This window comes from Phalacrocorax carbo, chromosome 1, assembly GCF_963921805.1.
Source record: "Phalacrocorax carbo chromosome 1, bPhaCar2.1, whole genome shotgun sequence".
Lineage (NCBI taxonomy): Eukaryota > Metazoa > Chordata > Aves > Suliformes > Phalacrocoracidae > Phalacrocorax > Phalacrocorax carbo.
In genome coordinates, this window is record NC_087513.1 from 40,877,916 (window position 1) to 40,891,752 (window position 13,837).

The 13,837-nt window shown below is 40.1% G+C and overlaps 1 protein-coding gene across 1 annotated transcript; it reads left to right on the forward strand.

Moving 5' to 3' along the window:
* The first annotated feature begins 545 nt into the window (after positions 1-545).
* On the forward strand, positions 546-13,837 carry RAB21 (RAB21, member RAS oncogene family). Its single transcript, XM_064449586.1, has 7 exons — positions 546-929; positions 7,914-7,973; positions 8,156-8,263; positions 9,805-9,868; positions 10,692-10,746; positions 11,178-11,266; positions 12,166-13,837. Exons 1-7 carry the CDS (start codon positions 783-785, stop codon positions 12,303-12,305), a joined length of 663 nt encoding a protein of 220 aa, XP_064305656.1. The 5' UTR covers positions 546-782; the 3' UTR covers positions 12,306-13,837.

The following is a 13,837-nucleotide window of genomic DNA, read 5'->3' on the forward strand; positions in this document are numbered from 1 at the left end:
TGCGACGGCTGTGACCTGTTTGTCAGCCTTTGGCCTCCTGCTCACAGGGAGATGCCTCGCGAATACCTCCGCTGCAATTAAAAGCCGTGTTACGACACTTAAAAGGGAATTTATATGCGCGTATAAATCTCGCAGGGGTTTCCGTCTCTACCCACGGTTCATTTCTAGATATGGCAAAGCTATTCGCTCCGCCGGGGCCGGGAGCGTCACCCCGTCGGCGGGCCACCTCACTGCTTCCCCTCGTGACGTGTTTCAGGGACTGGCGGGTATTTTTAGAAACCGGGGAGGGGGGAGGGAGAAGAAACACACCCCTGAGGAGAAGCCGCCGCCGCCGCCGCCCCGTCGGGCGCGGAGGAGCGGCCTGAGGAGGAGGGGAAGCGCCGGCCCCGCCCCCTCCCCGCTGGGCTCCGTCGCCGGCCCCGCCCCAAGGCCCCGCCCCTCCCCGCTCCCCGCCCCCCTCCTCTCTCCCCGCCCCCCTCCTCTCTCCCCGCCGTGGCGTCCACCCCTCCCATTGGCGGCGGGGGGGTGCGCGTGACCGGGCGGCGCGTGACGTAGGAGGAAGAAGACGCCATTAGGGGGAGCGGGGCCGTTGGGTGTGGGGGGTGGTGTGTCTCCCGGCGTTTCTTCTCTTGCTCCAGCCCCGGGGTCTTGGCCCACGCTTCTTCCCCGCCCCGCGGGTACCTGTCCCGGAGGGTGGCGGCGGCGGCGCCCCGCGGCCGCAGTGCGGAGCGTTGATGTGAGGTGGTGGCGGCCCGGCTTGGCTCGGCGGCGGCGGGGCGCGGATGGCGGCGGGGAGCGGCGCGGCGGCCGGTGGCCGCAGCTTCTCCTTCAAGGTGGTGCTGCTCGGGGAGGGCTGCGTGGGGAAAACCTCCCTGGTGCTGCGCTACTGCGAGAACAAGTTCAACGACAAGCACATCACCACCCTGCAGGTGCGGGGCGGGGGCGGGCGGGGAGCCCCTGTCCGGGGCTGCTGGGGGGCGGGGAGGGGGGGCGGTCCGCTGCTCTTCCCCCCCTTCCCCTGCGCACCTTCTCGGGTTGCTGCCCGGTGCCGGCCCGCTCCTTTCCCCCGGGGCTGGGGGAGTGTTGCTCCGTAAGCCCCCGCTTGGGTGTCGGTGCTCGGCGTCTTGTTTACCGCTTAGCGGTAAAGTCACTCTTTAAGTGGTGGCGGTCCCTTGCCGAGTCTGCTGGAAGCTAATTTTGTGGTTCTTTTTACGTCTCGGACTTAAGCTTTCAGTACTTGAAGGCCTCGTTTCTATTCTGAATGCTAGCTGTTTTTTCCAGTTATGTGTATGGGTGTCGTCTTTTGAATCTCAGGAAGCATGATTTGAAAGTAATGTTATTGTAACCATTGGTAGGGGACTGATGACTAAGTGTTTCATACGTGCTAAGTTTCTGTTCATTATAGTCTTCCTCATGTTCTCAAATCCTAACACTTGAGTTACCTAAATAGTACTGTTGAAAGAACAGCTTTCACGAAATGGTTTATGAGATTAAGGCTTATGATTTAATAATGAAAAAGACTCTTAACGCTTACTTGCTTGTCACATCACCTCTCTGAATTTTGGCATGATTCTCAGTAGTACTGTCCACTAATGTATAAAGAAGTAAAAAGTGATGTTCCACTTACGAAATATGACAGGGTGTCTGCTTGAAAGTAATGTTCTTTTTCATTACCTACTAGTGCTGCATGGCATGTGTGCTATGGTACAAAATAAAACGTATATGTTGTACGTGGTCTTGGAAAACATGTTTAAAACTTTGTTGTGGATTGTATGTTAAGTTTTTTGGGATGGCTCTGCTTGCTTAATCTTTTTATTTGCAGTTACGTCAGCTGCACAGCATCTTTCTTAGCAGGTGTGGTTTTAGCACTGTAATGTATACTGCTTTTAATACTTTTTTTTTTTTAATAAAGAAACAAACCCTGCCACCACGTGGGCCACTAGTGGGTTTTGAACTACTTTTGAGGTTCTGTGAAGTACAGAATAAGTAGTACATGATGCCAGAAAGGAGCCTTAGGGTATTTGTGCTCTATTCCTACCCAACCCACAAGAATTTTCCCCTAAACGTGTATCTCAGAAGTATTTAATAGTGAAACTTACCATTAAAACCAGAGAAACATTAGAGATACCCTAGAAACAATACAGTGAATGTTTAATAAATGGATACTGTTGCTCCATTTTTTGCTATAAAGAGCTAAAAAGAACACATTTTAAACTTCATTACTCTATCTTCATACTCTGCTGTTGGATTAATCTGTTGGTAGGTTTTCTAGGCATGGTGTGGTATTTATGGCAAGCTCATTGTAGCTCTGATTGCCATAGAGGTAGTTGATATTTTCTACACTACAGAAATGACTAGTAATTTGTTTGCTCAATGCTACACTTCAGCTGCAGCTTTGACACCTACAGTCATTTAAAGTGCATCAACATGATTGTGTATAGATGAATTCTCATGTCCCACATAGAAAGAGCAGAGCTGAGTAGTTTGTCATGTGATGCAGCTCAGTGGTTTTTTGTTTTTAAATCTGAGTTGGAATAGAGGCTTGGGTCACAAATGTTATAAAATGGACCTTTAAATGGCTCCAAAATGTGACAGGAAAATATCTCCAGATACTATGGCTTGAGCTTTTGGTTTTGACTAGCTGGAAAGGAGTGTGTGTGCTTGTAGAGGAGTGGAAGCACATGCTCACACTTGGTATTGAGATTTTTTTTTTTTCTCCATGATTACATTTCTGGTTGCTACCTGCATCTTTTAACTGACTGCACAGTGTTTCTCAACTCGCTTTTCTATTCTGAGCCTCCTTAGCCACATATACATCTTGTAAAATACAATGGCAGTTGCTGTTGTGCACATAAGATTCTTGTGAAACACTATCTTTATTCTTGTTTTCCTACATCTTACAGTTCTAGAAAAAAAGTTTTTAGTAAGTTCTTCCACTAGCAAATTAAAATATCCCTTAAAAAATAAGGAGAAACTAGGATATCTGATTAAGCAAGAAGTGACATTTTTGCAAAACATCCTTCTTTTTTTTTAAGATTAAAGGCTTAATCTGATAAGGTGGCTTTGTTTCATGGCATCAGTTCAAAGTATTGCACCAAGTTACTTTTGTTCTAATAAAGCCAAAATTAGATAAATACTTAACTTCTGAGTCAGCAAAGGAGCCAAGTGATGAATTATATGAAAAGATCACTATATTCTGAGGCAAGGCTCTCCATCCACGGTAATCTCTGACTTAGTAAAAAGCAAGTACTGTGTAGTGCTTTTTCCAATATGATCGCAACAAAAAGGGTGGTGAGACTGTATCCTTCTGGAAACTTTTAGTGATGTTGGCTGGTGCTTCCTGCACTGTGAGCCCAGGGATGGGGAGAGCACAGGAAGTCTTTAAATTGGTCAGCATGAATCTTTTACCTAATGAATATCTATGCTTTTCTATCTGAATTCTAACACTTAACTATTATTCTGTTTTGAAGTTAACCTCTGTATGCACAAATAGGAGAGTTTCTTTTGGCTAGTAACAGAAGGCTTTTAGTGAAAGAGCTGTTTCTCTTCCTTCCATGCACCCCTTCCTTAAATGCTAGCTAGGGGGAAATGGTGACCTGGAACTTCCTTTGAGGTTAGGAGGCTGCTGGGGTGTGTTGCTGTAGTTCGTTAGCTTCAAGTCATGTACGTAAGATATTGATGACATGGAAATTTAAATTAAAGCAGCTACATTAGATAAACATTTCCTTATGTTTTCTTAGAGTAATGTGAAAAAGCTGATGCGGGAAAGGTAGGGATTTTTTGCAAGCAATGAATACAATCCATAAGCTGTTGTCAGGCCTTGTGGAACAGTTAGAATTGGTTCCCATTGATTTGGAATATTGAGGTCAGTGTTCTCATCTTCATAAAATAATTCTAAGCTATAAAATTATATCAAATGGACTGTGCTGGAATTACTCCAATCCTAAACCTACTGTCAAACTATTTTTTTAAATTCAGGTAGACACTTTTAGTTAATTACTCAAGATAAATACAATTTTTTTGTACTAATGTCTCAAATATGTGGAGGACTGCAAAATATCCAACCCAAGAGAGCTGCGAACGTGGTGCTGATCATACTGTACAGATCCTGATGGCTTTGCTGGACTTGTATAACTTGAAAACGCTGTCTAAGATAGCTGAGGAGAGGGGGGAGACAATGCAAGGAGGTTCAGTGCTATGTGCAGTGTTTGTATGCCTGGCTTGCCTCTGTTGAAGATGAATCAGTCGAGGGGCAGGTGACATACACCTTCTTTTATTCAGTGACTTTCAGGAGAATCTTTTCCAGCTGGATCTTCCTTGTGTTCTACTTGGGCTCCTTTATCAGCTCCTAACAGGACCTGATGGACATGTGAAACTGAGCTCTTAAAAGAAAGAATTAAAAGAAGAAAAGATTTTTCTACAGGCACATAAATAGAATGGAATTGTAGCTCTTATAAATACATTATCCTTTTCTTCTAAGTGTCTAGGTAGTCTTCAGACCAGTCATAAGACCGTAGAGTCAAAATACCAAAATTAGTAGCTTACCTCAAAGAGTTGAGATTACCTATATTTGAATTAACTGTGGCCCTATATCTGTGGGTTTTTGAAAGTCCTAGCAAAAATGAGGTGTCATAGTAATGAAAATAATATGGAAAGGAGTTACTGGTTGTAAGTTGAGCCACAACTCGGACTTAAATCTGTAGTTCTCAATTTGGTAAATTCTTGGGAGGTTAGAAAAAATGTTGAATCCTCTTCTAAGTCCACTTACCTAATGCCACCTAGACTCTACTGATTTCAAAGGCTTTGACACTCTGGGCAGCTGACTTTTTTTCCTAAACTATCTCAGAACAGTAGTTAAGGCTCTTCCTTCCTTGTTGAGTTCCCCCCAGATTTCTTAAAACTACATAGTCCTGCTGTTCACCAGATTAGTTTTTTGCTTTCCAATTTTGGAATGAGTGAAGAGGAGTAGCCTTACTTTTCCATGAGACAAATAGAAATTCAAGGGAAGTGGGGGGGTTAAAAGGTAGATATTGGGTGGTCTGTCTTTGTGTTTGCTGCTGTGGCTGTAAAATGCACTTTACAGGTGGTAAATATGGTAAACTTACCCATACCTATTAATTCAAGAATGGGACCTGCTGACAGTGTTCTTCAAGTATATGAACACCATGAAGAAGAATGAAGCATTTAATCTGTAACAGAGTATTGACTGTTTCTTGCAGCATGTTCATAACCATGATTACTTCAAATACCAGGTTCCAATCTTGTTATTGGGTGAGCTTTTTGGACAAACTTGCTTGTAATCAGGATATCTGATATAGGATATTGTATCTTTTTTTGTTTAGGGGCCTAAGACTTTAGGTGGACTAAAACTTAATTAGTACAAATCAATCAAGTTTTAATACAGAGAGCAAGTATAATAGCCCAATGCTAAATGCTCTTGCCACAGTCTCCAGTAACTTTTTTTTTTCAGGAGTTACTAAAAAGCCTTACTTAAATGTATGGGGCTTCTAATACTTGGGTATATAGGAAAGGAAATACTCTACTCTTAGTGCTAAAAAAAGGCAGTTTTGCTGTCAAAAGCTGTAGTGACCTGAAGAACTGGTGATACTTAAGCAAAACTTATCTATGGGGATAAGCCTACTTTAGTATTTGCTCTGTCAGATAGTAAATATATCTGTGATATTAATGGGCCAATGTCTAAAGCCGTGATGATATGACTTTATGGATACTACATACTGTGTGTTTTTAAAATATAAATTCTGTTTCTGTGAAGGATTTTTCTGCCTTTTGGTCCAGAAATGTGATTCTCAAACACTCAGATCAACTGAGCAGATTTGATTGTCAGTGTTGTGACAAAGGCAAACAGTGTTCAGAAGAGCTTTTCCTTTGAGACTCTACGGTAGACTATCAAGTACTGTAGTATAGCTGATCAATAAAATAGCGTCAGGTAAGCTTCACACATTGTGCCTAACCATACCTTCTCTTAATGTGGCCCAAGTGCTGGTGAATTTAAACTTCTGAAGTCACCTCTAACCTTTTGGCATTTAAACTCTGGTGTAGTAGAATAAATAATGATATGAAGACTAGATACTGATCAGAAAATCCTTAGAGACAGCTAGCTGAAAGCTGTGAACTACTTCATGCAGAGTTTTTTGATTAAAGAATTAAAGCTTTCTTGATATTTAAGATTTGGTACTCTACTGCTAAGCTGTTTGTTACAAGTTGGCTGGAGTGTTAAATAGTTCTTACATGCTGTCTGGAACTGTTTTCTGAAGCTGACTTATGGTTGCCAGCCACCTCACTATGGGCTGAAGGGGTAGCATTAATGCTTTAGTTATGTTGAATACAATGGTCATAATGATTAGTTCTTTGCTGTCTGTTCTTGGAAAGTTTCTGAGTGTTTTTTTTCCCTCTGGTCTGTATCAGACTTTGTGGAAAGCTTTGGGGGAAGGTACAATTTACCTCAAGAAAGGTAGGTTTCTTGAATCATCTCACCTTAGGTCATACAGATGCCAGAGTTGATGTTAGGGAAGTAGTTGAAGAGTAGGAGCTGCTCTAGCTGAGTGTTGGATGACTTTAACTGTAATACAGGCAGCACTCCAGAGAGGCACTTTCACAGCAGTTTAGGCTGATGTGAATTGAACTACCATGGTCTTCTGCACATGTACTGGTTGCTTGTGTAGTTAAGCAGCTGATCTGGTCCATGACACTTTCCGCGTACACATGACTTTGCGTAGTTTGATGCCTGGTCAGCACTCATACAGAGAGCTTGTGTTGAGCTGCTGAAGTCCACCCTAAAATAATCTGGGATGAATATATCATAGAATACTACTGAGTACTTGTTTGTATCCAAACGCAAGTTGAGGTGAAGCTGAAAGGAAAACGGAGTATAATTTAAGGTGAAAGACAAAAGTTAACCCTTGGCAATTGAATTGTCTGTTAACCTGTTACTGCTAGTCTTCAGAATGGGGGGAGCAGGTTCCTAACGTATCAACTCCTTCAGACCCAGTTCTAGTCTATTAGATTTGTATTAAATTATACCCCTTTTTAGCCACTGACTTATACACTTGGTAACAGAGGTGGTGTTTGAAAATGTGGATCATGCAGGCTTGGAGAAGAGAAGACATACTCTTGAGTTACTGAAATAAGACTAACCTTGCAGTATGCTCTGGTTCTGTAAAATGTTTTCAAAAGATAATGTTGTGGAATTCTTAGAGCAGCTTGTATACTTATTTTGAGGCTTATCCTGCCACTTGCTTTCCTTTTGTGTGTTAGCTGAGAAGCATATCCTTGAGCTTTCAGGAACAGTGTCTTGGGGCTGGGGTGGGGGCAGGGTGACAAAACCCAAATAAACTACACCACTGCCCCCAAAAAGACCCCAAAAACAGAGGAGGAGAACTGTGGGCTCACTTCAGCAAAAAAGGAAAAAGATACAGGCAAGGAAGCTTGTAGAATACTAGTGTTCTGAGACTTAGTGATAAACTAGTTTATTTTGTTCTAGTAGCTCACTAATAGTGAACTACTTTGCCCAATTCCTGCAAATCAAAAATACTGTTAGGCTGGTTCCTACCCAGACTTCATGTACTCTTGTGAAATGCTGTGAGTTCAGCTTAGACTTATCAGTCTGAATTCAGACTCTTTCCACACAACTGTTATCCTTCCCAAATCATTTAAAGCAACAACAAAAATGTAGTAAATGATTGTCCTAAACCAAATTTATTTAGAATAGACTCCTGGCAAACTGTAGTGAAATGACTAACTGGCTTAGTATTGACTCGGCCTTCTGGTTTAAAGAGTATTTTGATCCAGAAATCTGTCTTTTATTGATTCAGCTGTTTATATTAGAGTTAAGTTTTACACACATATGTCTCATTTGACTTCAGATTAATTTACTAATCTGTTTTGCTTTCCAGGCATCTTTTCTTACAAAGAAGCTAAATATTGGTGGGAAAAGAGTAAACCTTGCAATATGGGTATGTTTCCTTTCCTGTTTTCCTTCCCCTAGCCAAATAGAATATTTTCCTGAAAAATTACTTGGATTTACTGGGTGTTAGGCATAGGCACTTCTTAATAAAGTAAAACTTAATACTTCAAGAAACTCTAAATATTTTTGTTTGCTTTGTCTTAAATGCTAACAAGTGTATTTTAAATGCAGGATACAGCTGGTCAAGAAAGATTTCATGCATTGGGGCCGATCTACTACAGGGATTCTAACGGCGCTATTCTAGTATATGATATAACAGATGAAGACTCTTTTCAGAAGGTACTGGACAGATTTTTACCTCTATGCAAGATGTAAACTGACTGAAAGAATCTGTAATATGAGTGTGTAAATGGGAATCTTTTGTTTTCAGCAATAGCAATGCATATTACATCTGCAAATTTAGACCATATAATGGCAGTAGAGGCCTTATCAGTATTCTTTTGAAGGCTGACTTTTTCAGATTACTAAAGTTCTAGCAGGGTTATTCAAAGTATACCAGAGAATGAGATGTGTGTTACCTGTGACAGGCTATAGACGTAAACCAGTACTGTTGTGATAGGATGCAATACTGATCTCTGCCGTATAAACCAAATTGCTAAAACACATTAAGTGGCATGACCTCTAACAGGTCTGAACTCTGAAATTGCAATACATGATAGCGGGAACACTGCTTTCTCAGGATAATTGATATTTGGACTTCAAATCCTCATCAAAACCTGAAATTTGATGGCTAATTATTTTACAGCAATATTAGTTGATCAGTCCGAGCAGGTGAGTTTTTTCCAACGCTGTGTCAAATCAGTGCTATCACTCTATAGATGTTCCAGCTGAAAACTGCTGACAGTCTTTCCAAAGTGAGTTTGTCTCAGATTAGCTTGTGGCAAAACCAGTAGGACTTCTGTGTAGGGGAGTAAGAAATTGGGGTTGTATGGGCAAGGCTTGGTTTAGCAGTGATAGAAGTAGCATAAGGGTATGGTTCCACAACAGCTGAGGTAATTTAAATAGTCTGATGTAAGGCAAGTAAAGCACTTGTGCTAGCAGTTAAACTCTCACCCCCATCTGCAGAATTGCGATGGCTTGTGAGCGCTACTTCAAATTGCGCCTCTTCATGCTGAGCCCTATGTAGCAAAATTCTGTGATATCAGAACACTTAAATTCTCAAAAAGAGGGAAGGTTAATATGCAGAAGTTATTGCATAACTACCTCTCTGTCATGTATCCTAACTATTTTTAGTTCCTTGAAGTGATGCCCTCTCGGCACAACTTAAATGCCCTTAAAATAGCAGTCCCTAAGTCAATGCAGGGATCATACAACTTCAAAGCACGACAACAGAATTGATAACAGATATGTTGCTGTCAGCTGACTCAAGACTCGTGTCTCGTCTGTACTCTCAGGAAGGAAATGTCTGTTATAATCTAACCTGAACAATTCTGTTCAGGTACCTGTACCTTTGAAGTACCATTTGTGATCTGTCAGTAAGTGCCTGTTGATAAAAGATCTCATGCCTCACCTAAAGCAGCCAGCGCAGTGAACTTGTTCTCTGGAATGGGGCTAATGAGAGTGTGGTGAGTTTATATTTCTGGAGTAATGGAACCATTTTATTGAAGTCATTTGCTCTTAATTTCAACTCTGAACTAAAGCCTGCTGAGTGAATGTCATGCATAGCTGTCTAAAGAATATGTTGTCCATCTATGTCTGTCTAAACATAGAGCATAGATGTTTCAAGTTTAAACAGTTAATGAAGGAAATGGGTCAGTTCCACAATGCCTAAGCTAGTAGTATATCAAGTGAAGATAAACTTACCTCTGTTCTTTTTGCAGGTAAAAAACTGGGTTAAGGAATTAAGAAAAATGTTGGGAAATGAAATCTGTTTATGTATAGTAGGTAAGTCTTTTTTAACATGTGATACTAATGACTGAATCGAAATGTATATTTTGATTAATAGCATCTTTCAAACATTGCTTTGACAGCTTGTACATGTGAAGGGGTAAAGCTTACGTTAATTTGGTAATTAAAATTCAGTTGGAGCTAGAAGGTTCAGTAGATCATATTGAGCAAAATAAGAGTTATGAAAAACAAGCTGTTTAATGATACACAGGGTCAGAAGTGTATGGTACAGACACCTGCAGACTGTAGTTCAACAAAGAGAAACAGAAACCTCGAATGTGTATTATCCTTCTTGCAAGTACTCAAACATGTTTTTTGCTGTTCTCAGTGGCATAGACTGGATGCTTGTCTGTTTTCATAATCAAGTGCTTGGGCGGTGGCAAGAATCTTAAAGCTTGGATATTTCAATGCAAACAGAATGCGGCAGAAGTACTGGTTTAGATTTAAAATCAAATCTAGTGATTAAAACACTTCCAGGAGGATAGATATATGGATATTCTATAAAATCTATCTCTGCAGCACAGATAATCTGCTAATAAATTTCAAAAGGAAAGCAGAAGGCTGAGTAGGTGGCTTACGGAGGTATTTAGCTATCCTGATCTATCTACGGAAGTAGAACTTCATCTTCATTGCCTGTAAATGTTTGAGTGAAAGGTGATTCTTAAATCATACCCTTGTGCTCCAGATTGAGACCTGTCTAAGAGTTGGCTTTTACTGGGACAGTTTGTAAGGAAATGGTGGGGTACAATGATTACATGACTGCTTTCTTCTGGATAATTTTGGATTACAAAGACTTGAAAGATTAATTTGTTTTCAACAGGTAACAAAATAGACTTGGAAAAAGAGAGACATGTTTCAGTGCAAGAAGCAGAAACGTAAGTCACACCAATTATTAATAGAAGCAGCCATTGCAGAATTATGCTGGAGTAATAAACTTGTAATGCTGTTAACAACTGGCAGGCATAAACCAGCAGTGCCTAGCTGGCTTCTCTGTTAAGTGTTCTGTTAGTATCTGAGTCCCAGAATGTCCTTACTGACCGAAGTGTAACTTGAGACTTGTACATGATTAAAGTCAACATTTGCAGTTCAAATGCATTTCTAGACATGAAACTTCCTTTATTTCATGTAGTGTTTTTCATCAATCATGGCAGTTTTAACCATAAATTCTGCTTTTACATTAAATCAGCATGTGTATGTACTCTGAATCAGAATAAAACCTCTTGTGATCATCTTTTGCTTCATATAAAGTAGCTTAGAAAGATTGAGTCCTTTAGTACAATGAAGTTCTGTATCTGCATTCCTACAGGTATGCTGAATCTGTTGGAGCAAAACATTATCATACTTCAGCTAAGCAGAACAAAGGAATTGAAGAACTGTTTCTTGACCTTTGTAAAAGTAGGTATTATCTAGCTTGTTAGTAAAGAGCTTATTCACAAAATGCTCAAGGCTTCAGAATGCTTAAAACCGTATCAAAAAGCCTTGATGTAAACTATTACTAAGAACTGACTTAATCAGAGTCTACTTCAAGCCACTGTGTACTGTTACAGCTATGGAAGCTTGATGTATGGACGCTCACAATATTGCAAAATCATGCTGTACTCCAAAAAATGTCTTTGTCACTTGTTGGAGCATGGACTGCTGTTTCACTCAGCACGTGTAAATCGTAACCTCAAGTCAAACTTCATGTGATTGGTCTCACTATTGCCTGCTACAAACCCTCTGTTTCAACCTTTTTCAAAAAATCTCAAATGGTGTCAATTACAGATCATACACTTGCAGTTGTAATGATGCAAATTTTACACAAGAGTCTAAACAAATCATAAAGATCATGGAATGCAGGATAAAAATGTTGCAGCAAAGGGAAGTTGTCCTACTGGTTGACACTTATGATATAAGAATTTAAGCAAAACTTCACCTGCATGTCTGAAGAGTAGGTTGGGGTTTTTTTGAGGGGTGGGGTGGTATGTGTCTTATGTTTCTTATTTGTGTTTTTCTTTTAACAGAATATTCTTGATATGGGTGGGTAAACCTAGCTTTTGTAGTCATGAATTCCAGAACATCTGAGCATCTAAGGCCTCCGTTAGTCAACAGGAGCTGCAGGATGTCTGGTGCTTTAGGAAGAAGATTTAAGTATGCTCTTGCAGCTATGCCATGTGATACCCGAGTACATACTTCTGCATAATAAATAGGAGAACCAGTCTTGCTGAACTTTATGCATGTAATTCAGATTAAGATCTCAAAGTCTAGTGTAAAAATGCAGTGGTGTATAATCTAATACATTTCTTCTCTTACAGGAATGATAGAAACTGCTCAAGTGGATGAAAGAGCAAGAGGCAATGGTTCCAGTCAGTCAGGAATAGCAAGGCGAGGTGTACAGATCATTGATGATGAGCCACAAGTACAGAGCAGTGGAGGGTGCTGTTCTTCTGGATAATTATAAAACTGTGCATCACTGCCCTCTCAATATGAAGACTGCCATATTCCAAGTCACGCATTCTTTACCAATGGAGTAATAGAATTAACAGTATTTAAAAATAATCACATGTAACACTGCAGAGACCTTAAGTGCTAAACTAGTGGCGTCTGTGACCAGAGAATTGGCATTTTCTACAGTGGTTAACAAAGCAATTACCAATGGCCTTTTTACATATTTTTCTTTAATGAGGAATAATATGCATGTAGAAAAGACCTACTTAAAGGCTTCATTTATATTCTTTTAAATCAAATCATTATTTAATAACTTATATACATTGTTGTTGGAATGGTATACGTTTTTGCAGCTCTTTGTATTTTGTGGTAGATTGAATTGTATCACTTCTAAATACAAATTGATTTTTTTTTTAAATTAGCAGATATCTGAAGTAATATTTTTGCAGGGCCTCCACAAGCCTGTAACCGTCAACTACTTTGATATATTCTGTTCATCCTGTATGCCAAGCTGGTAAAATACATTGTAAATTACATATTAAATATTTTATCTGCTTTTACAATTGCAGGTGCAGAAATATGTACATCAGTCTTGTCAGTGATTGTGAAGTGAATAAGTCAGTGAAAGATGCAAGCTTTTCATGTGTACTGTTGAATTGCTCATTCTATTCCCCCTACCTGAAAACAGCTTTTTTGGTACATTCATAGCTACAGCATTTTTTAAGCCTTTTTCTGGCAAGCAGCAGTATTCAGAGTATCCCCTTAGTGGGAAGAGAATGCTTCCTTAGGCTGCTGTTTAACATTGAGGTGTTTGACTCCCAGCTAAAACAGTTGGCGCATGTGTATATCTTGCCTCTGCAGTTACTTTGGCCTCTCAGAATATCCCCAGAAAGTCAAAGCAACTTTAGCCCTCATTTATCTGGTCGCCAGTAAACCAGATGCATGGGAAACTATTAAGCTGCATTGATATATTTGTATCCCAAGACAGCATTATGAACTATTAATTAGCATAATTTTTTCCCCTGTATTGCAGGGCTTGAGTGAAAAAATGAATTGGCATTAACTAGAACTGCTTCTGATTTGGAGTGATTAAATGGAAGATATGAAACTTGTGAGATGTAATTGTAACTTTGGGGTTACTAGACAGAACTGAACTTACTCCTGACTTGCTCTTTCTCTTGTAAAGCGTTTTGAAGTCCACTTATGTTTTGGGAGGAGGGATTTCACAAAAAGTGTGTAAACTACTATGAAAGGAACGCAAATGGTGGTAGCTGAAACTTCAAAATGTTTTGTGCTCTGACTTTTTTTACTTGTCATGCTTGGAAAAACAGTAAAGGTGATGTCTATGACAAAATAGAATATTCCTTGGCCTTCCTTTTTCTGAAGGGTAGAATTAGTATCGCATATGAATGCATTGAATGGTGTGGGTATGTTCTGATGCACAAAAGGAGTAGTAGCAGTAACTAATCAGTCTGACATAAGTGTGCTGTCTTCAGCCTGATTTTTATTTTCTCTGAAATAATAGATGGCTTTGATACA